The 27,500-nt window shown below is 42.4% G+C and overlaps 4 protein-coding genes and 1 long non-coding RNA gene across 7 annotated transcripts in view; 4 read left to right on the plus strand and 1 right to left on the minus strand.

Annotated features, from left to right (window-relative positions):
* Positions 1–27,500, plus strand: part of hsd3b7 (hydroxy-delta-5-steroid dehydrogenase, 3 beta- and steroid delta-isomerase) — a 327,842-nt gene that overhangs the window by 233,871 nt on the left and 66,471 nt on the right. The window lies entirely within an intron of this gene.
* On the plus strand, positions 9,987–13,842 carry rnf25 (ring finger protein 25). Of its 2 annotated transcripts, none has more exons than XM_083566742.1 (10): positions 9,987–10,124; positions 10,560–10,631; positions 11,156–11,252; positions 11,546–11,613; positions 11,946–12,015; positions 12,102–12,173; positions 12,342–12,488; positions 12,592–12,681; positions 12,756–12,893; positions 13,047–13,842. In XM_083566742.1, exons 1-10 carry the CDS (start codon positions 10,108–10,110, stop codon positions 13,734–13,736), a joined length of 1,461 nt encoding a protein of 486 aa, XP_083422868.1. In that variant the 5' UTR covers positions 9,987–10,107; the 3' UTR covers positions 13,737–13,842. The 2 variants fall into 2 exon arrangements, with proteins under 2 accessions (XP_083422868.1, XP_083422867.1); XM_083566741.1 differs by lacking the exon at positions 9,987–10,124 and adding an exon at positions 10,187–10,260.
* Positions 12,724–13,017, minus strand: LOC310740260. The gene is made up of 2 exons (XR_014537611.1): positions 12,987–13,017; positions 12,724–12,955 (listed from the first exon to the last, which is right to left on the minus strand). It is a non-coding gene; the product is annotated as an uncharacterized lncRNA (long non-coding RNA).
* On the plus strand, positions 14,322–21,081 carry kat8 (K(lysine) acetyltransferase 8). The gene is made up of 11 exons (XM_083566740.1): positions 14,322–14,754; positions 15,527–15,601; positions 16,477–16,652; positions 17,126–17,179; positions 17,269–17,433; positions 17,653–17,742; positions 18,584–18,724; positions 18,817–18,910; positions 19,082–19,232; positions 19,338–19,492; positions 20,893–21,081. Exons 1-11 carry the CDS (start codon positions 14,415–14,417, stop codon positions 20,955–20,957), a joined length of 1,506 nt encoding a protein of 501 aa, XP_083422866.1. The 5' UTR covers positions 14,322–14,414; the 3' UTR covers positions 20,958–21,081.
* Positions 21,699–27,500, plus strand: part of LOC310739926 (serine protease 27) — a 9,173-nt gene continuing 3,371 nt past the window's right edge. The window contains exons 1-5 of one of the 2 annotated variants that reach the window (XM_083566223.1): positions 21,699–22,148; positions 22,191–22,297; positions 23,535–23,567; positions 23,698–23,863; positions 25,277–25,548. In XM_083566223.1, the coding sequence (XP_083422349.1) occupies positions 22,252–22,297; positions 23,535–23,567; positions 23,698–23,863; positions 25,277–25,548 (517 nt within the window). In that variant the 5' untranslated portion in view covers positions 21,699–22,148; positions 22,191–22,251. The remainder of the gene's footprint in view (positions 22,149–22,190; positions 22,298–23,534; positions 23,568–23,697; positions 23,864–25,276; positions 25,549–27,500) is intronic. The other variant, XM_083566224.1, reaches the window with a different exon arrangement.

The raw sequence follows: 27,500 nt of genomic DNA on the forward strand, positions 1-27,500 counted from the left end.
GATGCTAAAATCACATGAACACACCTTTACATTCACAATGAATTTCATCAGGACTTTACCGCAGTCGTCTTTACATCAAACTTGGCTTTAGCATCATGTGGAACTACAGCAGAACCCGTTCCAAGCCCCTGCTCTGAGACAAAGTGGAACTCTTAGGGTCATGAGAAAGTCCTTTCCTTCTCCATACTATCAGTTCTCCATGAATATATCATTTATATATTGTACATTTATGGCATTAGGCAGATTCCCGTATCCAGAGCCACTGACGTTTATCTCCTTTACACGTGAGCAGCTGGGGGGGTGGTGGTGGGATTTGATCTTAAGACCATTGGATCAGGGTTTTAACCCCTTTCCACCATGTTCACCATGAAGAACCCTGAGGGATCTGAGGGGTTTTGTGATTTATTCTCTCTGCATTTCTTTTGTCAAATTGTTTTTAACTTTTCTAATTGTACATAACAGATACATTTATAGAATTTAAAAACAATAAAATAACTGAATGAATCCTTTTATATCGTTAGTTTTTTTTCTCTCGCCCCTTTGCAATATAATCCGTCACATTATTTTAGCCAATCAGAGCACAGGAATAGATTCTCCTGCGCCGCTCGTGCCACTGACCAGGTTTACTGGAGTGTGTGTGACGTCAGCAGGAGGGAAAATGTAATGCAGGTTTTCAGCATGTGAAGATAACATCCATCACGCTTTCACCTCTATAACCACAGCAGAACCAGTGACGAGCCACACACACACACACACACACACACACTCTGTAGAACAAGGTTTCATTACTACATACTGAAGTTCTAAATGTTAATAAACTTCACACAAGCTTCTAAATGCATGTTTTCTCTGAGGGTTCTACCTCCTGGGTGCGGCTGGTTGATGGGCGAGTAAAGTTACACTGCTGTTAATACACAGTGATTTTGAAGCTAAGGGCTGTGGAGAGATGTTTGGCTGATGCTTTGCCTTGTCTTAGTATCAGAATCAGGTTTATTGGCCGAGTGTATTAACACACAAGGAATTTGGTTTCAGCTGTTGGTGACTCAAAATTAATTAATCTGTATTAATAATACAGATCAGTAATGTACATAAAGTGTGAGAGTTTGTAAGAGTGTGAGCGTGTGAGAGTATGAGTGTGTAAGAGTAAGCGTGTGAGAGTATGAGTGTGTTAGAGTGTGAGAGTATGAGTGTGTGAGAGTAAGCGTGTGAGAGTATGAGTGTGTGAGAGTAAGCGTGTGAGAGTGTGAGAGTATGAGTGTGTGAGAGTGTGTGAGTGTGAGAGTGAGCGTGTGAGAGTATGAGGGTGTGAGAGTGTGTGAGTGAGAGTGAGCATGTGAGAGTATGAGTGTGTGAGAGTGTGTGTGTGAGAGTGAGCGTGTGAGAGTATGAGGGTGTGAGTGTGTGAGTGAGAGAGCGTGTGAGAGTATGAGTGTGTGAGTGAGCGTGTGAGAGTATGAGTGTATGAGAGTGAGCGTGTGAGAGTATGAGTGTGTGAGAGTAAGCGTGTAAATGTGAGCGTGTGAGAGTGAGAGAGTGAGTGTGAGAGAGCGTGTGAGAGAGTGAGCGTGTGAGAGTGTGAGCATGTGAGTAAGCGTGTGAGAGTAAGCATGTGAGCGTGAGCATGTGAGAGTAAGCGTGTGAGAGAGTGAGAGAGTGAGCGTGTGAGAGTGAGTTTAAGCGAGTGAGAGAGTGAGTGTGAGAGAGCGTGTGAGAGTGTGAGCATGTGAGTAAGCGTGTGAGAGTAAGCATGTGAGCGTGAGCATGTGAGAGTAAGCGTGTGAGAGAGTAAGAGTGAGCGTGTGAGAGTGAGAGTGTGAGTCTGAGAATAAGTGTGTGAGTGTGAAAGAGTAAGCGTGTGAGAGTGTGAGAGTGTGAGCGTGTGAGAGTGCGAGAGTGAGCATGTGAGAGTTCATGGTAGTGCTAATAGCAGTATTGTGCATCATGAGATAAAGAGTTACTTTAGGACTTTTGTACGATGTTCAGTATTCAGTAAACAGCAGAGACAGTGTGTGTAAATTGGATGATGTGATGAGTTTGTACAATGCAGTACTTATAGATATGAAACAGGGCATATAAGAGTCGTACTCTGTCACTACAATAATCATTTATAATCTTTTTATTAGTAATAAAATACAACTATAACTTATGGAATTTAATGCCAAAGTTAATGCGAACAATTCCGCTCTTTAAAGAACTTGCTATCAGAATATAAATGCAATCTGGTGCCAATGAGCTGTTATACACACTACACTGCCACCTACTGGTCATGTTTGATTCTGCAGCGTTAATAGATCGTTCTAATGATTTATTATCTATAAACATACATAAATATAATTCTGGAAACACCTGAAACTCAGTGACACTCAAACATTCTACTACTAAGTCCTAAATTACCAAGATATGAGCAAAGAAAACCGTCTGCTCTCTCAGGTGGTAAAATGAGTTAATCCTGAAAGACCACTAACACCAACTGATCACACTTATTGATCTTTACCACACCTACTGATCCTCACAAACTCCTACTCTTCTTCACCACCCCTACTGATCCTCACAAACTCCTATTGATCCTCACCACACCTACTGATCCTCACAAACTCCTACTCTTCTTCACCACTCCTACTGATCCTCACAAACTCCTACTGATCTTCACAAACTCCTAATAATCCTCACAAACTCCTACTAATCCTCACAAACTCCTATTGATCCTCACCACACCTACTGATCCTCACAAACTCCTACTCTTCTTCACCACTCCTACTGATCCTCACAAACTCCTATTGATCCTCACCACACCTACTGATCCTCACAAACGCCTACTCTTCTTCACCACACCTACTGATCCTCACAAACTCCTATTGATCCTCACCACACCTACTGATCCTCACAAACTCCTACTCTTCTTCACCACACCTACTGATCCTCACAAACTCCTATTGATCCTCACCACACCTACTGATCCTCACAAACTCCTACTCTTCTTCACCACTCCTACTGATCCTCACAAACTCCTACTGATCCTCACAAACTCCTAATGATCCTCACAAACTCCTACTGATCCTCACAAACTCCTATTGATCCTCACCACTCCTACTAATCCTCACAAACTTCTACTGATCCTCACAAACCCCTACTGATCCTCACAAACTCCTACTGATCCTCACAAACTCCTACTCTTCTTCACCAATCCTACTGATCGTCACAAACTCCTACTGAGCCTCACAGACTCCTAATGATCCTCACAGACTCCTACTGATCCTCACAAACTCCTACAGATCCTCACAAACCCCTACTGATCCTCACAAACTCCTACTGATCCTCACAAACTCCTACTGATCCTCACAAACCCCTACTGATCCTCACAAACTCATACTCTTCCTCACCACACCTACTGATCCTCACAAACTCTTATTGATCCTCACCACACCTACTGATCATCACAAACTCCTACTCTTCCTCACCACTCCTACTAATCCTCACAAACTCCTACTGATCCTCACAAACTCCTATTGATCCTCACCACACCTACTGATCCTCACAAACTCCTACTCTTCCTCACCACTCCTACTGATCCTCACAAACTCCTACTCTTCCTCACCACTCCTACTGATCCTCACAAACTCCTACTGATCCTCACCACTCCTACTGATCCTCACAAACTCCTACTGATCCTCACAAACTCCTATTGATCCTCACCACACCTACTGATCCTCACAAACTCCTACTCTTCCTCACCACTCCTACTGATCCCCACAAACTCCTACTGATCCTCACCACTCCTACTGATCCTCACAAACTCCTACTGATCCTCACAAACTCCTATTGATCCTCACCACACCTACTGATCCTCACAAACTCCTACTCTTCCTCACCACTCCTACTGATCCCCACAAACTCCTACTGATCCTCACAAACTCCTACTGATCCTCACAAACCCTTACTGATCCTCACCATACCTACTGATCCTCACAAACTCCTACTGATCCTCACAAACCCCTACTGATCCGCACAAACTCCTACTGATCCTCACAAACTCCTACTGATCCTCACAAACTCCTACTGATCCTCACAAACTCCTACTGATACTCACAAACCCCTACTCTTCCTCACCACACCTACTGATCCTCACAAACTCCTACTGATCCTCAAAAACTCCTACTGATCCTCACAAACTCCTACTGATCCTCACCACACCTACTGATCTTCTAAAATACACTGTCTTGTGTTGTCCTACACTGTCTTGTCTAGTCATGTTGTCCTACACTGTCTTGTGTTGTCCTACAGGGTCTTGTGTTGTCCTACACTGTCCTATGTAGTCCTACACTCTCTTGTGTAGTACTACACTGTTTTGTGTAGTCATACACTGTCTTGTGTAGTCCTACATTGTTTTGTGTAGTCCTACACTGTCTTGTGTTGTCCTACACTCTCTTGTGTAGTACTACACTGTTTTGTGTAGTCCTACACTGTCTTGTGTAGTCCTACATTGTTTTGTGTAGTCCTACACTGTCTTGTGTTGTCCTACACTGTCTTGTGTTGTCCTACACTGTTTTGTGTAGTCCTACACTGTCTTGTGTAGTCCTACATTGTTTTGTGTAGTCCTACACTGTCTTGTGTTGTCCTACACTCTCTTGTGTTGTCCTACACTCTCTTGTATAGTCCTACACTGTCTTGTGTATTCCTACACTGTCTTGTGTTGTCCTACACTCTCTTGTGTAGTCCTACACTGTCTTGTGTAGTCCTACACTGTCTTGTGTTGTCATACACTGTCTTGTGTTGTCCTACACTCTCTTGTGTAGTCCTACACTGTCTTGTGTAGTCCTACACTGTCTTGTGTTGTCATACACTGTCTTGTGTTGTCCTACACTCTCTTGTGTAGTCCTACACTGTCTTGTGTTGTCATACACTGTCTTTTGTTGTCCTACACTGTCTTGTGTAGTCCTACACTGTCTTGTGTTGTCATACACTGTCTTGTGTTGTCCTACACTCTCTTGTGTAGTCCTACACTGTCTTGTGTAGTCCTACACTCTTGTGTTGTCCTAAAAATGTTTTTGTTGTCATACACTGTCTTGTGTAGTCCTACATTAGTTTGTGTAGTTCTACACTGTCTTGTGTAGTCCTACATTGTTTTGTGTAATCCTACACTGTCTTGTGTAGTCCTACATTGTTTTGTGTAGTCCTACACTGTCTTGTGTAGTCCTAAATTGTTTTATGTAGTCCTACATTGTTTTGTGTAGTCCTACACTGTCTTGTCTAGTCATGTTGTCCTACACTTTCTTGTGTAGTCCTACACTGTCTTGTGTTGTCCTACACTGTCTGGTATTGTCCTACATGGTCTTGTGTTGTCCTAAAAATGTTTTTGTTGTCATACACTGTCTTGTGTAGTCCTACATTGTTTTGTGTAGTCCTACACTGTCTTGTGTAGTCCTACACTGTCTTGTGTTGTCCTACATGGTCTTGTGTTGTCCTAAAAAATTATTTGTTGTCATACACTGTCTTGTGTAGTCCTACATTGTTTTGTGTAATCCTACACTGTCTTGTGTTGTCATACACTGTTTTGTGTAGTCCTACACTGTCTTGTGTTGTCCTACGCGGTCTTGTGTTGTCATACACTGTCTTGTGTTGTCCTACACTGTCTTATGTTGTCCTACACTGTCTTGTGTAGTCCTACATTGTTTTGTGTAGTCCTACACTGTCTTGTGTTGTCCTACACTGTCTTGTGTTGTCCTAAAAAAATGTTGTTGTCATACACTGTCTTGTGTAGTCCTACATTGTTTTGTGTAGTTCTACACTGTCTTGTGTAGTCCTACATTGTTTTGTGTAGTCCTAAATTGTTTTGTGTAGTCCTACACTGTCTTGTCTAGTCATGTTGTCCTACACGTTCTTGTGTTGTCCTACACTGTCTTGTATTGTCCTACACGGTCTTGTGTAGTCCTACACTGTCTTGTCTAGTCCTGTTGTCCTACACCGTCTTGTGTTGTCCTACATTGTTTTGTGTAGTCCTACATTGTTTTGTGTAGTCCTACACTGTCTTGTGTAGTCCTACACTGTCTTGTGTTGTCCTAAAAAATCTTTTTGTTGTCATACACTGTCTTGTGTAGTCCTACATTGTTTCGTGTAATCCTACACTGTCTTGTGTAGTCCTAAATTGTTTTGTGTAGTCCTACATTGTTTTGTGTAGTACTACACTGTCTTGTCTAGTCATGTTGTCCTACACTGTCTTGTGTTGTCCTACACTGTCTTGTGTTGTCCTACACTGTCTTGTGTTGTCCTACAATGTCTTGTCTAGTCATGTTGTCCTACACTGTCTTGTGTTGTCATACACTGTCTTGTGTTGTCCTACACTCTCTTGTGTAGTCCTACACTGTCTTGTGTAGTCCTACACTCTTGTGTTGTCCTAAAAATGTTTTTGTTGTCATACACTGTCTTGTGTAGTCCTACATTAGTTTGTGTAGTTCTACACTGTCTTGTGTAGTCCTACATTGTTTTGTGTAATCCTACACTGTCTTGTGTAGTCCTACATTGTTTTGTGTAGTCCTACACTGTCTTGTGTAGTCCTAAATTGTTTTATGTAGTCCTACATTGTTTTGTGTAGTCCTACACTGTCTTGTCTAGTCATGTTGTCCTACACTTTCTTGTGTAGTCCTACACTGTCTTGTGTTGTCCTACACTGTCTGGTATTGTCCTACATGGTCTTGTGTTGTCCTAAAAATGTTTTTGTTGTCATACACTGTCTTGTGTAGTCCTACATTGTTTTGTGTAGTCCTACACTGTCTTGTGTAGTCCTACACTGTCTTGTGTTGTCCTACATGGTCTTGTGTTGTCCTAAAAAATTATTTGTTGTCATACACTGTCTTGTGTAGTCCTACATTGTTTTGTGTAATCCTACACTGTCTTGTGTTGTCATACACTGTTTTGTGTAGTCCTACACTGTCTTGTGTTGTCCTACGCGGTCTTGTGTTGTCATACACTGTCTTGTGTTGTCCTACACTGTCTTGTGTAGTCCTACATTGTTTTGTGTAGTCCTACACTGTCTTGTGTTGTCCTACACTGTCTTGTGTTGTCCTAAAAAAATGTTGTTGTCATACACTGTCTTGTGTAGTCCTACATTGTTTTGTGTAGTTCTACACTGTCTTGTGTAGTCCTACATTGTTTTGTGTAGTCCTAAATTGTTTTGTGTAGTCCTACACTGTCTTGTCTAGTCATGTTGTCCTACACGTTCTTGTGTTGTCCTACACTGTCTTGTATTGTCCTACACGGTCTTGTGTAGTCCTACACTGTCTTGTCTAGTCCTGTTGTCCTACACCGTCTTGTGTTGTCCTACATTGTTTTGTGTAGTCCTACATTGTTTTGTGTAGTCCTACACTGTCTTGTGTAGTCCTACACTGTCTTGTGTTGTCCTAAAAAATCTTTTTGTTGTCATACACTGTCTTGTGTAGTCCTACATTGTTTCGTGTAATCCTACACTGTCTTGTGTAGTCCTAAATTGTTTTGTGTAGTCCTACATTGTTTTGTGTAGTACTACACTGTCTTGTCTAGTCATGTTGTCCTACACTGTCTTGTGTTGTCCTACACTGTCTTGTGTTGTCCTACACTGTCTTGTGTTGTCCTACAATGTCTTGTCTAGTCATGTTGTCCTACACTGTCTTGTGTTGTCCTACACTGTCTTGTATTGTCCTACACTGTCTTGTGTTGTCCTACACTGTCTTGTGTAGTCCTACATTGTTTTGTGTAGTCCTACACTGTCTTGTGTAGTCCTACATTGTTTTGTGTAGTCCTACACTGTCTTGTGTTGTCCTACACTGTCTTGTATTGTCCTACACTGTCTTGTGTTGTCCTACACTGTCTTGTATTGTCCTACACTGTCTTGTCTAGTCATGTTGTCCTACACTGTCTTGTGTGATCCTACACTGTCTTTTATTGTCCTACACTGTCTTGTGTTGTCCTACACTGTCTTGTGTAGTCCCACATTGTTTTGTGTAGTCCTACACTGTCTTGTGTAGTCCTACACTGTCTTGTGTTGTCCTACATTGTTTTGTGTAGTCCTACACTGTCTTGTGTAGTCCTGTTGTCCTACACTGTCTTGTGTTGTCCTACACTGTCTTGTATTGTCCTACACTGTCTTGTGTTGTCCTACACTGTCTTGTGTAGTCCTACATTGTTTTGTGTAGTCCTACACTGTCTTGTGTAGTCCTACACTGTCTTGTGTTGTCCTACATTGTTTTGTGTAGTCCTACACTGTCTTGTGTAGTCCTGTTGTCCTACACTGTCTTGTGTTGTCCTACACTGTCTTGTATTGTCCTACACTGTCTTGTGTTGTCCTTCACTGTCTTGTGTAGTCCTACATTGTTTTGTGTAGTCCTACACTGTCTTGTGTAGTCCTACACTGTCTTGTGTTGTCCTACATTGTTTTGTGTAGTCCTACACTGTCTTGTGTAGTCCTACATTGTTTTGTGTAGTCCTACACTGTCTTGTGTAGTCCTGTTGTCCTACACTGTCTTGTGTAGTCCTACACTGTCTTGTGTAGTCCTACACTGTCTTGTGTTGTCCTACATTGTTTTGTGTAGTCCTACACTGTCTTGTGTTGTCCTACACTGTCTTGTGTAGTCCTGTTGTCCTACACTGTCTTGTGTAGTCCTACACTGTCTTGTGTAGTCCTACATTGTTTTGTGTAGTCCTACACTGTCGTGTGTAGTCCTACACTGTCTTGTGTAGTCCTGTTGTCCTACACTGTCTTGTGTTGTCTTGTACTGTTTGCACCAGGTTGCACACGATGCACTTTATGTGGTACTACCCTGTGTTCTGTATGTATCTTTACGTTGTGTGTTGTAACACCAGGGTTCTGGAGGAACGTTGTCTCACGTCACTGTGTACTGCGTCAGATAGATACGGTAGAAATGATAATAAAAGCTCCTTGACTTCATTTGAAAACATAACCCAGAGCCTTCACCACTGAGCCTCCACTTCACCACACACCTTGAGCAGGTACACATTCAGTGTAGTCACTCACTGAGTCCACAATATTAGGAACACTGGGGGCTCTGCCACACCCTGAGTTTCCTTCTAAACCTTATACCTTCTATTCAAATAAATGTAGTTTTATTTGTAGACTTTTTAACAATGGCCAGTGTCTCAACACAGCTTTATGGAGATAAAGAGATCATATGTGTATGTAAGATAATATAAGTTTAATGAATAGGTTTGTTTTTAAGGATTGTAAATGTATCCCTAATGAGTGATCCACTGGTGACTGTGGTGAAGAATAAACACCTGGAGATTTCATGATGAAGAAACCATGAGATGAACCAGACTCTGAAGGGACCCTCATCCTCATCCTCAACACCGAATGTCCATCATTACAGTTCCATCAGTGTTGAGGTTATAAAGTGTTCATGTAAACTGTGGTCCTGAGCACATTGTAGCAGACTGTTGATATTAATTACAGTCCAAAACCATCCTTTAAGTTCATGAGTTGCTCAGTAACTTTATAGATCTTTAGGCTGTTGATGTGGAACATCTTCATATGTGTCTTCAAGAGAACTTCATCCAGAGTATCACACTTTTTAATGAAGATTTTCACTTTTTTTATTTACTTTCCTTCAAATATTCTCTATATAACATATTTATATTATCATTAATATATGCACATGCACGATTTCCTGTTTATTGTAATACATTAATATTTAATTGTTTTGCTTTTATTTTGTAACCTAATTTTTAAAATAATATTTCCTGCTTTTATTTTTCCTTTTTTCTTTCCAAATGTACATCTGAAACGTGCAATCATTTTTTAACGCGTTTCCGGTTCCGGTTCGTGTCGCGCGGGGGGGGGGGGGGGGGTTTACAGTTCATTTCTTATTTATTTTAATAATTAGAGTTTTATTTTATTTCAGCAACGAAAATTTTGTATTTTATTGATCATTTGATTGTGTTTTTGGCCAGATTGTCGAGCTGGGGCATTTATTTCAGCCAATCATAGCGCAGGAACCGACTCATCAGTTCAAACTGACCAATCACGTCGCAGATCGTTATTCGTCGGATTGCGCGTGCTACAGAAATGTCCTGTGTGTTTGACGTCACCGATCAGCTGGAGACGGGGGGCGGGGAAACAACATGGCGGCGGAGAGCGAGTGAGTGATGGAAAGGAGTGTGTGAGAGAGAGTGTGTCAGAAAAAGAAACACATTCTGTTTGTATTTTTTAAAAGATTGACATTTTTTAACTTTAATTGTTATGCTAGTCCTCGAGCTAATCCAGAGTCCTTTACAGTAAGGCCTGTTCGCTAAACAGCTAAATGCTAGCGGCAGGGGTTGTGTGTGTGTGTGTGTGTGTGTGTGTGTGTGTGTGTGTGTGTGTGTGTGTGTGTGTGTGTGTGTGTGTGTGTGTGTGTGTGTGTGTGTGTGTGTGTGTGTGTGTGTGTGTGAGAGAGAGTGTGTGAGAGAGTGTGTGATTAAATGATTAAGAGGATATTTAAATAATAATAATAATAATAATGATGATCGTGATATTTAAATGATTTGATGATGATGATATAAAAGGTAGATGATCAGTACTTTGCTCTCTGCAGTGTCCTGTGTGAGATCGAGGTTCTGCAGTCGATCTATCTGGATGATCTGGTGGTCACGCGGAACCAGGCGGGGTAAAAATCTTTTTTTAAATAAACACACACACACACACACACACACACACACACACACACACACACACATTACACAACCCCTCCTAATGAGTGAGTACAGCTGTTCCAGTTCCATACAGCTGTTCTGTCTCATTGCACATAAACACAAAGGGTCATGGTGTTCTCCTGTACTTGTGGACCATTTATAGAAGCCACACTCACACCACTGGGGTCCAGACTGCACCTGGGGGCAGCACCAGTGCAACAACCTGAATCAGGAAGTTCTCAAGAGCTTTGTGGACCTAAAGCCTGCTTTGATGAAACTGTAGATAAAGAAGAAAGCTGACGGTGATCAAGCCACATTCTGCTTCTGTGTTGTGAAAGAGGCGAATCTCCACAGGATGTAGTGAAGAACATTCACCGGAACACTGGATGATGTTTAACATGGATGTGCCCGTGTTCATGAGCGGCATGAGAGATGTTCAGATGTTTACATACTCACAGGTGTTTCTCGTGTGTGTGTGTGTGTGTGTGTGTGTGTGTAGAGGATGGAGAGTCAGTGTGATCCTTCACCCTTCCACTGGAGAAGACTGTCTGGCCCAGTTTGTTCGGCTCATGCTCACTCTGGACCTGGATTCAGAGGTGAGTTCTCACATCACGTGACCTGCTGTGGGGTACCTGAAGGTCCTGTAGGTACTGGATGATGTACATAAAATAAAGAAAATATATGATATCACCAGAAATTGAATTCTCCTGAACTGAGAACATTGTAGACCGAAATATGCTAATATTTGGGTTGTGATGTCAGTGTAACACAGAGTGGGTGTGGCTTATTCTGATTAGGAGCTTATAGCTGCTCTTCCTCACAGCAGGAAGATAAACCAGATAGTGATGATGATGATGATGATGATGGAGGAAGTAATTTTGTGTTTCAGTACCCGGCGTCTCCTCCCTGCATCGCCATCCACCATCCCAGAGGACTTTCAGACGACAAGCTGCTCAGGTTCCTGTCCCTATTTTACACTCTCTTCTTCTCTCTGGCCTGTGTGTGTTAGTGTGTGTGCACGTCAAAATGTGTGTGTGCACGTCAAAATGTGTGTGTGCACGTCAAAATGTGTGTGTGCACGTCAAAATGTGTGTGCACGTCAAAATGTGTGTGTGTGTGTGCACGTCAAAATGTGTGTGTGCACGTCAAAATGTGTGTGTGCACGTCAAAATGTGTGTGTGCACGTCAAAATGTGTGTGTGCACGTCAAAATGTGTGTGTGCACGTCAAAATGTGTGTGTGTGTGTGCGCGCAGTGTGAGTTTAATCTTTTTTTTTTATTTATCTGCAGTTTACAGCGCAGTCTACAGTTGGAGGCTGAGGAGTGTGTAGGAACACCTGTGCTTTATCAGCTCATCCAGGTGTGTGTGTGTGTGTGTGTGTGTGTGTTCGTTCACTCATCTGTACTGGTAATTTCAGTGTGTCTACATTTTTCTGATCTTCAAAGAAAGCCAAAGAGATCCTGACTGAGAGCAACATTCCTCATGGCAACTGTGTAATCTGCCTATACAGCTTTAAGGTAGATGTCTGTCTCTCCATGTCTCTCTCTCTGTATCTGTCTGTCTCTCTCTCTGTATCTGTTAGTGTCTGACTGTGTCTGTGTGTCTGTCACTGTACCTTTTTTTGTGTGTCTCCGTATCTGTCTGATGATGATGATGATGATGGCGATGGTGTTGTTGGTGTTCAGGAGGGTGAGGTGTTCACGAAAACAAGCTGTTATCATTATTTCCACTCCCACTGTCTGGGCCGCTACATCACACACTCAGAGGAGGAGCTGCAGGAGCGAGTGAGGGAGCTGGAGGAGGATAAGACCAGGGACAGAGAAGATGATGAGGTACACACTGACGCACCCCCGCTCATACTGGGTGTGTTAAGTATTTAGCACAGCTCGAGCTATATCCATAGCAACAGTTAGAGCCCTGGGTCTTCTCTTCCAGGAGCTGTGTGTGGTGTGTCCTGTGTGCAGAGAGACGCTGAGATACGACCTGGACACCCTGCTCTCATCTCCATTACCCAGCTTCCCTGAGGTACCACACACACAAACCACACACACAAACCACACACTGCACACACACTTTCTCTCTCCTTTATTCACTCACAGAAGGAGGATCAATCATTGACTGCAGAGTTTAAAACAAAGTGGGCGGAGCTACAGAAGATTCTGGAACGTCAGAGAGAGAAAGGAGGAGTCATCGACCCCGAGGCCGAGTCTAATCGCTTCCTCGTTCACATCAACCATGTAAGTGTAATCATGAGAACGTCACACAGGTCTCATACAGTTCTCACGCACCTCACACTAGTCTCATACAGGTCTAATACAGGTCTCGCACACCTCATACAGGTCTTACGCACCTCATACAGGTTTTTTTTTTTTTTCTTTTTCTTTTCCGAGGCTCCTGCTGATTCTTCAGACCCCTCCTGTGCTGATACTGCAGATCCTGACTTCGCCCAACCGCTGCCTCCTCCTTCTCTCCCACCTGAGTGCTCCAATCAGAACCCACATCCTCCTCGGTTAGAGAACATCCCATGCACTTCTCATCGCCGAGCTTCTCGCGCTCCTTATGTCTGGAGACAGCCGGTGGAGTTTAGAGGATTCAGAAAAGGTAGAGGAAAAGGAGGAGGTGCACGAGGAGGACACGCAGCTCATTTGGTTCCTTCGCCTGTTCTGGAGAACTTTGCCAAACTCAGTGTGTCTGCTAAAGAAAGTAACAGAAACAATGGAGTACCGCAGGACAGACGTTTAGCTGAAGTACTAGAGCAGCCGACACAGGCTTTAGGAGACGAGGGCGTCGAAACGAGCCATCAGGAGTCGAAGCAGGAACAGTACGTCGTGTCAGACGGCTCTCGGACCGAAGTGAAGGAACCAGGAATGAGGCAGGATCCACACAGGGGATGGAGGCACGGCCCACGTAGAGCTTCCCATGGCCACTGGCGTGAAAGGAACGCTCAGACGGATAACAGCGGGAACGTCCACCATCACCACCACAGAGGAGCGCGAGGACAGCGAAGGGGTCACCACAGAGGACACGTGACGAACTATCAGAGACCTGAGAGCGAGTTCAGGAAGGAAGGAGTCCTCTGACAGCAAGAGGAGGGAGGAGCACACATGCAGCAGCTTCCCTCTCGCCTCTCGCACCTGCACCTGCACCATCAGCACTGCCGTAATAAACATCTACATCTGCCCTGAACTCAACTGTCTCATTATTCCTACGTTACACAGCACATGTACACACACACACAGAAAATTCGGTTCACTTTTTGTCACATTTTTACATGAATAGAAGTATAAAAAAAATAAAAAGTTTTGTAATAAATAAGTGGATTTAAAACAACAAAGCAAATGAACAGTCCTGAGCTCCTAACATCTCCAAACATTTTACATAAACTCTCTCTCGGTTTAGTGAGTCGGCTCATTTGACTCGGCTCACAATAGAGTCGAATTCTTTTGAACGACTCTTTGCTTTGTTTTTACGAAAACATTGTTTTTTAATAATTTAACTGCTTTATTTTAACACAATTCCTTTTGTTAAGATAAAGGTTTTTATTTTCTCTAATACACACACACGGGGAGTCAAACAAGACTCACTGGTCACACTAACGGACAGACGAGTCGGCTCATGTTAATCGATCGTGTAGCGAAACATTAAACTGGGAAACGGCGCATGCGCGGGGGGCGTGTTCTCTGTGCTCCGCCATCAGGCGCCGCACTGCGCATGCGTGGAGCTGTTCGGCGCTACGCAATGTTTTCACATCGGCTCTGATGTCTCGGAGGGAGCGCGGCGCGTCCAGTGGCTTTCCCAGTGATCCAGTGAGCACAGCGTGTAACCGCGGCGGAGGAGAGCAGGACGAGATGGAAATAGACGTCGGGCATCCAGCGAAAGACCGCGGGGACGTCGAGGCGGCGAACCGAGGTGCTTTTTCGGCTAACGGCAGCGGCGGAGAGGAGGACGAGGTGGAGGCCACAGATCGGCGGCGGGAAGCCTCGGGCTCGAGTAATCTGCGCGCCGGTGACGCGGTGTCGCTGGGCGGCGGCAGGGAGCAAGAGGTGTCGGTGGAAATAGGGGAGACATACCTGTGTCAGCGCGCAGACAAAACATGGCGTGAGTTACAAATAACGGAATGTACCAGAGTTTAGTGTTGTTTAGATCCTAATAATGTAAATACACTTATCACACATCCTAAAATTCATCCATCTCTCTCTCTCCCCCTGTCTCTCCCTCTCTCGCTGTCTCTCTCTCTCTCTCTCTCTCTCTCTCTCTCTCTCTCTCTCTCTCTCTCTCTCTCTCTCTCTGTCTCCCTCCCTCTGTCTCTCTCTTTCTCTGTCTCCAACTCTCTCGCTGTCTCTGTCTCTCTCTCTCTCTCTCTCTCTCTCTCTCTCTCTCTCTCTCTCTCTCTCTCTTTCCCCTCTCTCTGTCTCTCTCTCTCTCTCCCTCTGTCTCTCTCTTTCTCTGTCTCTTTCTCCTCTCTCTCTCTCTCCCCTCTCTTTCTCTCTTTTCCCCTCTCTCTCTCTCTTTTCCCCTCTCTCTGTCTCTCTCTCTCTCTCTCTCTCTCTCTCTCTCTCCCTCTGTCTCTCTCTTTCTGTCTCTTTCTCCCCTCTCTCTCTCTCTTTTCCCCTCTCTCTCTCTCTCTCTCTCTCTCTCTCTCTCTCTCTCTCTCTCTCTCTCTCTCTCTCTTTTCCCCTCTCTCTCTCTCTCTCTCTCTTTTCCCCTCTCTCGGTCTCTTTTCCCCTCTCTCGGTCTCTCTGTCTCTCTCTTTCTCTGACTCTTTCTCCTCTCTCTCTCTCTCTCTCTCTCTCTCTCTCTCTCTCTCTCTCTCTCTCTCTCTCTCCTCTGTCTCTCTCTTTTCCCCTCTCTCTGTCTCTCTCTCTCTCAGATTCAGCAGAAGTGATCCAGTCCAGACTGAATGAACAGGAGGGTAGAGAAGAGTTCTACGTGCATTATGTTGGCTGTAAGTGTAACTGATACATTTTGTGTTCATCTGATCAAAAAGTTATTTGTTTTTAAATCCTGATGAACTTGTGAATAAAAAGCACTTAAAGCACCCCAGAGATCTGGATGGGGGAGGAGGTGGAGTAGGTTGAGGCTCTGGTTTACTGATCTGCAAGTTGGGGGTTTAAGCCCCAGGATTGCCGAGCTGCCACTGTTGTGGCCCTTGTGCAAGGCCCTTAAACCTCTGTGCTCTGACTCCAGCTGGGATTTATGAAGATCTAATAATTTCCCTGTTAGATTAATAATTACTGATCCGGTCTCCAGCTGAGATGAGATTTTGTCTCATTTGGTTCTTCAGGTGATTCTTTTAATTCATCTTTCAGTTCATTATACAGTATTCTAGTGAGACCTGCTTCTGCTTCAGGAACTTCAAACAATTAAGAAATCAGGTTCTTCAGAAGGATTAAGAGAAACACAGTGTGCTGGGTTCTGGTGGAACGTGATCTTGTGATCAGGTGTTTCAGTACACTTTTTTTATGACGTGCATATTTGATTATTCTTACTGTTACTTATTAACGCTGTTCCTACAATTTTTGTTGTTGGAGATGTTGAATAAAATATGAGAAGTGTAATGAACGTGTGACTGGTTTAATAGCAGGACATGCAGGTAGGAAGTTTTTAATGGACATTCTGAGTCTGGTTCCTCTCAACGTTCCTCCCTTCATCTCTGTGAAGCTGAGTAGATCTGTAGTTTTTAAAGGAATTCAGGGTTTAATATGTTGAGATTTTGCTGACCACAGCTATACAGAGATGTAGCTGAAGGTCACATGGGGTTCATGTGATGGAAACTGTTTCTTAAGTAACGCTACGTTTCTTCTTCCTGTAACTGTTCAGTCAACAGACGTCTGGACGAGTGGGTCGGAAAAAGTCGTCTGGCGCTGACTAAAACGGTGAAGGATGCGGTGAGGAAGAGTGTGGAAGAAGGAGGTGGAGAACTCGGGGACCAGCCGGAGAGGAAGATCACTCGCAACCAGAAACGCAAACACGACGAGATCAACCATGTCCAGAAGGTACCATAATACCGAGCTCTGATTTTCTTTAGTGGCGATTTATTCGGCTCCTTTTTAGCACCATGCCAATAACTAGCTTTAGGCTAAGCACTAAACCTGGGACCAGGCTGGGATTTAGACTCTGTTTTACTCTGAAGTTACGCCCAGGTTTAGGGTTCAGTTACAGTTGGCTTTAGACTTCACTGTAAACTTGGCTACTTTTGAATCAATCTTTAGTCTTAAATGTAGACCTGACTATTAATTTAGCTTTAGACTCTGCCTTAGTCTTGACCTGAAGTCTAATATTGACTTGACTAAGCTCACTCTGACTCTAGGCTTGACTTTACACCAAGCTTTATCCTCAGTTTTATTACCCTTGATTTAACCCTGGGGTCAATGGTTTATTAGTTTTAAACCTGGCATTAATCCTGGGCTTAGACTCGGTTTTAAAGGCGTTGTTGTCTACACACCCCATGTCTTGTTTGGTATTGCAGACGTATGCAGAGATGGACCCGACCACAGCGGCGCTGGAGAAGGAACACGAAGCGGTGAGGCAACAACTCCATCTTTCATCTCACTGTAGTCGAGGAGATTCACGAGATGATGTTCTCACTCACCGAGTTTCAATGTTCTCCAGATCACCAAAGTGAAATACGTGGATAAAATCCAGATCGGGAATTTCGAGATCGATGCTTGGTACTTCTCTCCGTTCCCCGAGGATTATGGGAAGCAGCCCAAGCTGTGGATCTGTGAATACTGTCTGAAGTACATGAAGTATGAGAAGACCTTCAGATACCACCTGGTCAGTCACTACCCCTGAGTGTACTGTTAGTGATTACCACATGGGGGCGCTGTGGAACTGCAGTAACACAGATTCATCTGGATCTGAGACTGAACTGATGTCTATATAATAAATACCTGTTAGATCACTGAATATTCATCACTTCCTCTTATAGTATTTATAAATACTGATTTATTCCTTTATCTCCTCTAACCGTGTTCATCTCTCGCTGTGTCTCAGACGCAGTGTCAGTGGAGGCAGCCTCCAGGGAAGGAGATTTACCGCAGGGGGAACATCTCAGTGTACGAGGTGGACGGACGAGACCACAAGGTCAGCTTTAACCGCTACTCTGATCTCCAGCTTTAGATTTGGCCTAAACAGTAGGTTTTATACTTGGTTTTTAATTCTGACGGTCATGGACTATATCTTAACTGCTGCTTTTGGAGTTTAGACTCAGCCTAAACCCCCTACATTTTAGACTGCATTTAAAACCCTGGACTACAACTTAAATACCACATTTTTAGTTTAGACTCAGCTTAAACCCCTGAACTATGACTTAAACGTTTGGACTGTACCATAACTGTCTACTGTAGAGTTTAGACTTAGCTTAAACCGCCTAACATTTAGATTCAGCTTAAACCCCTGGACTATAGCTTACCTGCTACTTTTAGAGTTTAGAGAACCCTTCTAGGTTCAGACTCAGCCTAAACCCCTTTGACAATATCTTAACTGTCCTCTTTACGTTTAGACTCAGCTTAAACCCCCTAACTTTTTACTCATCTTAGACCCATTGTGTATAACGTAACTGTCGTCTCTGAGCCTAAACCCCAGAGACGACAGTTACGTTATACACAATGGGTCTAAGATGAGTAAAAAGTTAGGGGGTTTAAGCTGAGTCTAAACGTAAAGAGGACAGTTAAGATTAAAACTCTGGACTGTAACGTCATTGCCCCTTTGGAATTCAGACTCAGGTTGAACCTCAGTAGTATATCTTAACTTCCCCTCTGTATTTTAGACTGTGCAGAAACACCTGGTTCTACACCTTCAGCATGTAGGAATTGAGTTTGATCCCCCAGACTGGATTTAGACTGAGTAGTTTTGGGGGTTTTAATTTGAAATCCTCTTGAAGCTGTAATTTGTGATGAACTTCTGGTCTTCCCTCTGACTGTAGATCTACTGCCAGAACCTGTGTCTACTCGCGAAACTCTTCCTGGATCACAAGACGCTTTACTTCGATGTGGAGCCGTTTATCTTCTACATCCTGACCGAGGTGAACAGACAGGGGGCGCACATCGTCGGCTACTTCTCCAAGGTCAGGATCTGCCCAGATAACACAGGTGGTGAAGGAGTGGTGGTGTTTGTGATGTTCATCTCACTCTGTGTTTTGAATGTAAATAAACGCAGGAGAAGGAATCTCCGGATGGAAATAACGTCGCTTGTATCCTCACACTTCCTCCGTACCAGCGGCGAGGATACGGCAAATTTCTCATCGCGTTCAGTACGTCTCATCTCCAGAAACCTTTCATTCATTTCATTTTCTATAACATCGTCATGCAGTGACCCTCTGCCACCTCACAGGGGCGCCATTACCTTTACACTACCAACCTCGAGGTGCATTACGGTCTTTAATAAGTCTTTTTTTTTTTTTTTGGTTTGTTCTGTTTTGAAGGTTATGAGTTGTCTAAGTTAGAGAGCACGGTGGGATCTCCTGAGAAACCTCTGTCTGATCTGGGGAAGCTGAGCTACAGGAGCTACTGGTCATGGGTTCTTCTGGAGATTCTACGAGACTTCAGAGGAACGTTGTCTATTAAAGATCTCAGGTAGGACCGTCACACCTGTAGGAGTAATCGCGTGATACACACATCGTGGACCATGTAGGTTCCAAAAACACACAGCTGACGGAAAGCTTCTGTTGCGTTCCACAGCCAAATGACCAGCATCACACAGAGTGACATCATCAGCACGCTGCAGTCTCTCAACATGGTCAAGTACTGGAAAGGTCAACACGTCATCTGCGTCACGCCCAAACTGGTGGAGGAACATCTGAAGAGCGCTCAGTACAAGAAACCTCCCATCACGGGTACGAGAAGCCTCCTCAGTGAGGGGTTGGTTAGTTCTCTGAGAGAAGCACAGGTTACGCCCTCTGTCTGATACATCGTTTCCATAGAAACGCCTCGTTCACCGTGTATGATTATTTATGGAAGTGTCAGGGTTTAGAGTGGAATTAAACCTGGAGTTTCCCTTTAAACTTTCACTCGAGTAAAACTACAAACGTTTTTACCTTCAGATGAAAACACAGTCCAGTGCAGTTACTTTTTTTAAAGGCATTTGAAATTGATTTTGATATTTTTATTGAGATATTTGTATTTGCATATTGATGTAATATGGTAATTAAACGAGTTTAGTTTTCACAGGTTGCAATTTCAGCAATAAAAATGTACATTTTTCTACAACGGAAACAAATTATTTGTTCATTTTAGGAGACGTGTCTTATTTTCTCTTGTATAATTAGTGTCGCTCTTTAATAAAGAAAAAATGCTTCTTATCCGATCAATCGATGAAATAATCAGCGGCAGCACTGAACGACTGATTTCACAAAAAGTGAGATTTAAATGTAGTGAAGTTACTGTAAAAATCTCATCTAATGGAAACACGTCAGTAAAAGTAAACATTAACTTCATTAATGTCCAACACTACTGGTATCTAATGTTCCACAATATTATTTATTTTATGTTATGTATTTATATTATCTATAAATGGATTAAAAAATTATTTGTAGGTAAATTGTTGTGGTATAAGAGAAATAAAACGATCAGGGACATCAAATCAATAATCAATATCAGGGTGATCACTAACTCATTAAACACAGTGATTATTAGAGGCCGATCAATAAATCAGTTTTGCCAATTAATTGGCACTGAGTTGATGGAACTATCGGCTATCAGCAAAATCCATACTGGTAGTTTTTCCGGGTCGTGTCTGTTGCTGGAGCAGCTGAAAAGGTCCACCAGCATCACAAGAGTGACCTCTAGAGGCAAATCACTGACACCACATGCTGTTTTTTGTTTTTTCAATGGGAGACCACACGCTGCACAGAGACGCTATATTATATTTATAATTTCTATAATTACATTTATTAATACATACATTAAATTTAGCACATTTTCATGATCCAGTATCTATTTAAAAAAAAATAGTTGATTAATTGGTTGTCAGTGATTACGATCCAAACCAAGCTATCGGTGTCAGTCGACCGCTAATGTTTATTACTTCTTTCCTTTCGCTCCAGGTCTAGAGGACGTTTCAAACCTGAACATTGAACACAAAAAATCCGTATTTATTGTTTACTTCTCCAGAATTCTCCGGTTTCCTTCCCCAGTGGTGGTGGTGATGATATCAGGTTCTCCTCCACATGCCTGTGAAGCAGATATTCTCCTTCAGTGACCTTCACCCTTTATATTTATTCTGTTCTCTCCACAGTGGACACGTTATGTCTGAAATGGGCTCCACCTAAACACAAGCAGGCCAAGTTCTCCAAGAAATGAGGGGCATGAGGGACGGACACTGGAGATGTACTCATGTTCAGATGTTTGTTACAGAGGGACGCTGTAAAACTGTACATTGCTTTTCTTTTTTTCTTTTTTTAATAAAAATTTGAAACTAAATAAACGAGTATTTGATCTTTTTTATGGTTTTGTATTTGATTCTCAAGGTTTCTTCCTCATATCATCTAAGGGAGTTTTTCCTTGCCACTGTCGCCACGGCTGCTCATCAGGGATAAACACACACCTTCACCTTCACTGTTGTTTTCTGTAAAGCTGCTTTGAGACAATGTCTGTTGTAAAAAGCGCAATAGAAATAAACTTGACTTGACTTGACTTGATTCGCGGGGCTGAGGTACGGTTTCATATCCAGAACCAATCCGAGCGCATGCATGATTAATGTAAGAATATGAAGTTACCTCTCGCTCAGGTGGCAGGTGTGTAAACCCCCGTCACTGTAAACCGACACGTCCAGCCGGAGGGCGAGCAAAAGTTTTTGCACCGTCATCGAATGTTGGTTAAATATGTGCATTTAAGCCCAAAACTACACTTTTATATCAGTAAACCATCACCTCACACTTATCAAACAGAATCCTGACCTCCAGGGGGGTTGATGTTTCTGTCTGAGATTCGGTTCCTGCGTTTTTGAGGGTTTTCTCCAGACACAATGCTTCTTTGATGTTTTATATCGGAGCTGAAAGAGAACAAAGGCTCTATTGGGAATCGTATGACGTCACGAGCTCTGATTGGACGGCACACACAGGTACAGGTGCAGGTGCCACACAGGAATCTCTGCACACACACACACACACACACGGTTCTTTCCCTCACACACTCCTGTGCTGGTGTTTCTTCTCCTTACAGTTTTATCGCGTATTTAATTCTATCCGATTTATTGAACTGAAATTCAGTGTAAAATAACGAGTTCGAACTGAAGGCTTTAACTCGACCAGAGGATCTCTGAAGGGATCTGAACACGCCTGTGAGGAGCATCAGGGATACCATCCTCTTTCTTCTTCATCAAATCCTCACGTGCTCCAAACACCTCCGGAATCAACAGTCGCTCTTTATTAGTTTCTGCTACACGCGTCGTATTCGGTTTGTTTTTTTATTTATTTTTCTTCTTTCTTTATGAAAATCTGAATATAACGGCATTGAAACGATCCTGAGGAGGTTCTACAGTATCCCGAGGAGGTTCTACAGTATCCCGAGGAGGTTCTACAGTATCCTGAGGAGCTTCTACAGTAGATCGATTTCCTGAACATTTCCACACAACGCGGTTCTTTTTGCACGCGAGATGATGAAGACTGGGATGGAGCTCCTCTTCGCCATGTTTGCCTCAGGTGAGGTTCTCGCACACATGCCAATGCAGCAGGATCTTCAGACTGATCTTTGTAGCACAAACGACCCTGTTTTTCTCTGTACCTCAGCAATCTTCTGTTCTCTCCATCTCACCTTGGGAGAACATGCACATGATAGGATTTCCAGGTTCCTTGGGGGTTTTTTTTGTTTGTTTATTTTTTTTTACAGTAATGATAAAATAATCATAATATACTTTAATAACTTTCTCCAATCAAATGTTGGATTCTCTTAGGAATCTATTATAGTGTTTATTATAAATAATAAAATAAGGTAAGTTTTCCCTTACAGGAAACAGAGGGGGTGCAAACTTTTGCATGTTATGTAGACTTTTCTACACGTGTAGAAGGATGTCAGAATGTCACGTTTCTGTCAAAGTTCCCTGATAAATCTATGCTGTGGTGTTTTATATACTATGATGGTATCAAACGGTTTCGAGACAAGTTTAGTAACAAGCCAACAGATCGCAGCACAAGCCGAAGTCACAGTAGTCACAGTCACGGGGAGCACCAACCCTCACAAGTCAGCGTGACACCGCCCTGTGAACATCAAGAGCCGTGCGACTGGTGATGTTCTGACCACGGTTTCAAACAGCAAACATAAAATTCTGCATGAAACTGGGCAAATCCACCACAGAGACGTTTGCCACGTTTTGCCACAACGAGTCGCTCGAGGTGTTCTGATCGGTAGACGTGCTTCAAGAGTGGAGGAACGTCACTGGAGGTCAGGAAGTCCTTCAACGACCTCAACTCCCGAAAACGTCAAAACTGTTCAGCAACTCGTGCATCAGGATTGTCAGTGAACGATCCACATGATCTCGTTCCTCACCTGATTTCTCTCCTGTGGCCTTCACCCACTTCCCGAAGATGAAGATCCAGAGTCGTTTTGACGCCACTGCAGAGATCCAGCAGAAATTGCAGAAGGTGCTTCACAGGAAACTCAAAACCCCGAAACGTTTCCCCTCATATATAAGTGGTTAAGGCATTGGATCAGAAGATCACGAGTTTGAATCCAGCTGTCACTACTGGGCCCCTACGTAAGGCCCTGACATACTGCTCCATCCTTTATTCTATTCATTTGTGGATTTTGTGAAATTGTTCCTAATGGTTCCTGACTATTCAGACCCCCGTAGCTGTTGCAGTGTTTCTCAGAAAAACATTTGTTTAATGGTTTATCAGTCTATAATTCCAGATGTGTGGTGTTTTTCTTCTTCTCTTACAGGTGTGTTCCTCGTCCCAACATGTGACACTCAAGGTAATCGAATTCTCTTTTCTCTTCTCTTGTCTGCACCAGTCTGAGATCTCAGAGAACTGAGAAAAGGTTTTTATTTTGCATGAACTATCGCCTGTCTGTAAGCCGATCCCCACGTGTCCCTGATCTGCAGAATGTGGAAGACCTCTCATGGGAACCCGTATCGTCGGAGGCAGCGATGCGCGAGACGGGGCGTGGCCGTGGCAGGTGGACATCCAGATGGGAGACAGTGGACACATCTGTGGAGGATCCATCATCTCTAAAGACTGGGTTCTGTCTGCGGCGCACTGTTTCTCAGAGTGAGCTCTTCTGTTTAATGGTCTGTAGCTGCTCAGATTACAGGAAAAGCTTTTGTTCCGTCCACACATTTCACTCTCCCTCACTGTGTAGTGCTTTTACAATTCTCACAGAGCAGCGCAGAGCAACAAAGAGCATCACATTCGAGTCTATTTTACCCAAACCCTGTCCAAGTGAAGGTTTCAACTGTTTCTCCAGTGAAACTCAAAGAAACACATTTTTCAAAACAATCTTTTCTTGTGTGTAATGGTGTAAAGATGTGAACATGTTCTGCTCTGTGCAGACACTGAAGAACTTCTAAAACATGAACGCTTGTACATGAGGTCAGTGTAGAGTTCTGCATGTTCTCCACATGGGTTTCCTCAGGGTTCTCCTGTTTCCTCCATTGTGTAAAAACACTGTAGGCAGACTGGTTACAGAAAATTGCCCCTGTGTGTTTGAGTGTGTGTGTGTGTGTGAGTGTGTGAGTGTGTGAGTGTGTGTGTGAGTGTGTGAGTGTGTGTGTGTGTGAGTGTGTGTGTGTGTGTGTGTGTGAGTGTGTGTGTGTGTGAGTGTGTGTGTGTGTGTGTGTGTGAGTGTGTGAGTGTGTGAGTGTGAGTGTGTGTGTGAGTGTGTGTGTGTGTGAGTGTGAGTGTGTGTGTGAGTGTGTGTGTGTGTGTGTGAGTGTGAGTGTGTGTGAGTGTGTGTGTGTGTGTGTGTGAGTGTGTGTGTGTGTGTGTGTGTGTGTGTGTGTGTGTGTGTGTGAGTGTAAGTGTGTGTGTGTGTGTGTGTGTGTGTGTGTGTGTGTGTGTGTGTGTGTGTGTGTGAGTGTCAGTGTGTGTGTGTGTGTGTGTGTGTGTGTGTGTGTGTGTGTGTGTGTGTGTGTGTGTGTGAGTGTAAGTGTGTGTGTGTGTGTGTGTGTTTGAGTGTAAGTGTGTGTGTGACCGTTCCCACCTCACTCCTGGAATTCCTCTGTTTGACACTGTGGCCCACAGGAGGAATAAATAAGCGAATGATGAACGTTTCTGTAAAACACTTTCTCTTTTTCTAGGAGTTGCAGGTTGCAGTTTTGTTGGTGAATTTTTTCTGTTATTTCAATTATGAATTTTAGGAATGAATAAATTTTTTAAATAAATACGAAATTCAGCATGTCTTTCTATAAACGCCGTCACGTCTTGACGTTTTTATTCATTCATTAATTAATGGTTCATTTGTGTAATTAATTGTTAATTCATCCATTCAAATTAACTAATTACTAGTTAACTGTTTCATTAAATTGTTAATTGGTATGTAATAATTAATGATCAATGAATTCAATGTTTAAATGTTTAAATCGATGGTTAATTAATGAATAAATTAAAATGTACTCATTGAGTGTTAAATGAATTTATTCATTGGAATAAAGTTGGTGCTCATTTCACCGTTTTCTTCTTCAGATCTTTAGATTGGTCCTCGTACCTGCTCTACATGGGTCGCTACCAGCTCCAGGGTGTGAACCAGTTTGAGACGTCGAGGGCGGTGAGGCAGGTGGTGATAGCCCAGGGCTACACTGCTCCACAGGACGGCAGAGACGTGGCACTGGTGGAGTTGAGCTCGCCGCTCACATGGACCTCCTACATCCAGCCTGTGTGTTTGCCCAACTCCAACTTCCAGTTCTACAGCGGAACCACATGCTACGTCACAGGCTGGGGGAACACACAAGAGGGAGGTGAGTGCAGAAGAACCTTTCTGAGAACCTCAACAACATATAACAAATTACTATGTCACTAATAACATTAGTGAAATACGCTTTAAATTATACACTTATCATTTATCCAACTAACCAATATCTCAAGAGAGATAAAACTGAGATATAAAACTGAGATACAGAGCTGAGATACAAAGATGAGACACAAAGCTGAGATATAAAGCTGTGACATAAAGCTGAGATATAAAGCTGAGATATAAAGCTGAGACATAAAGCTGAGACATAAAGCTGAGACATAAAGCTGAGATATAAAGCTGAGATATAAAGCTGAGATATAAAGCTGAGATATAAAGCTGAGATATAAAGCTGAGACATAAAGCTGAGACATAAAGCTGAGACACAAATATGAGATATAAAGTTGAGATATAAAGCTGTGACATAAAGCTGAGACATAAAGCTGAGACATAAAGCTGAGACATAAAGCTGAGACATAAAGATGAGACATAAAGATGAGATATAAAGCTGTGACATAAAGCTGAGATATAAAGCTGAGATATAAAGCTGAGATATAAAGCTGAGACATAAAGCTGAGACATAAAGCTGAGACACAAATATGAGATATAAAGCTGAGATATAAAGATGAGATATAAAGCTGAGATATAAAGCTAAGACATAAAGCTGAGACATAAAGCTGAGACATAAAGCTGAGATATAAAGCTGAGACATAAAGCTGAGACATAAAGCTGAGATATAAAGCTGAGACATAAAGCTGAGACACAAATATGAGATATAAAGCTGAGATATAAAGCTGAGATATAAAGCTGAGATATAAAGATGAGACACAAATATGAGATATAAAGATGAGATATAATGCTGAGATATAAAGATGAGATATAAAGCTAAGATATAAAGCTGAGATATAAAGATGAGACACAAATATGAGATATAAAGATGAGATATAAAGCTGAGATATAAAGCTGAGATATAAAGATGAGACACAAATATGAGATATAAAGATGAGATATAAAGCTGAGACACAAAGCTGAGATATAAATCTGAGACACAAATATGAGATATAAAGCTGAGATATAAAGATGAGATATAAAGCTGAGATATAAAGATGAGATATAAAGCTGAGACACTAATATGAGATATAAAGATGAGATATAAAGCTGAGATATAAAGCTGAGAAATAAAGATGAGATATAAAGCTGAGATATAAAGCTGAGATATAAAGATGAGATATAAAGCTGAGACATTAAGCTGAGACATAAAGCTGAGACACAAATATGAGATATAAAGTTGAGATATAAAGCTGAGATATAAAGATGAGATATAAAGATGAGATATAAATCTGAGATATAAAGCTAAGACATAAAGCTGAGATATAAAGCTGAGACATAAAGCTGAGATATAAAGCTGAGACATAAAGCTGAGACATAAAGCTGAGATATAAAGCTGAGATATAAAGCTGAGACATAAAGCTGAGACACAAATATGAGATATAAAGCTGAGATATAAAGCTGAGATATAAAGCTGAGATATAAAGATGAGACACAAATATGAGATATAAAGATGAGATATAATGCTGAGATATAAAGATGAGATATAAAGCTGAGATATAAAGCTGAGATATAAAGCTGAGACACAAATATGAGATATAAAGATGAGATATAAAGCTGAGATATAAAGCTGAGATATAAAGATGAGACACAAATATGAGATATAAAGATGAGATATAAAGCTGAGACACAAAGCTGAGATATAAAGCTGAGACACAAATATGAGATATAAAGCTGAGATATAAAGCTGAGATATAAAGCTGAGATATAAAGATGAGATATAAAGCTGAGACACAAATATGAGATATAAAGATGAGATATAAAGCTGAGATATAAAGCTGAGAAATAAAGATGAGATATAAAGCTGAGATATAAAGATGAGATATAAAGCTGAGCTGTGTATCTCACCTC

The sequence above is a fragment of the Silurus aristotelis genome, assembly GCF_946808225.1.
Source record: "Silurus aristotelis genome assembly, chromosome: 17".
Taxonomy (NCBI): Eukaryota; Metazoa; Chordata; class Actinopteri; order Siluriformes; family Siluridae; genus Silurus; species Silurus aristotelis.

Bases quoted from the DNA above. Each gene is read 5' to 3' on its own strand.
- kat8 (XM_083566740.1), top strand. From the start codon at position 14,415: ATGTCTCGGAGGGAGCGCGGCGCGTCCAGTGGCTTTCCCAGTGATCCA. The intron at 17,743-18,583 runs GTCAGCTTTAAC...CTCTGACTGTAG, and splicing joins TGGACGGACGAGACCACAAG to ATCTACTGCCAGAACCTGTG. The intron at 19,233-19,337 runs GTAGGACCGTCA...TGCGTTCCACAG, and splicing joins TTGTCTATTAAAGATCTCAG to CCAAATGACCAGCATCACAC.
- rnf25 (XM_083566741.1), top strand. From the start codon at position 10,226: ATGCTAGTCCTCGAGCTAATCCAGAGTCCTTTACA. The intron at 10,261-10,559 runs GTAAGGCCTGTT...TGCTCTCTGCAG, and splicing joins CTAATCCAGAGTCCTTTACA to TGTCCTGTGTGAGATCGAGG. The intron at 12,489-12,591 runs GTACACACTGAC...CTTCTCTTCCAG, and splicing joins GGGACAGAGAAGATGATGAG to GAGCTGTGTGTGGTGTGTCC.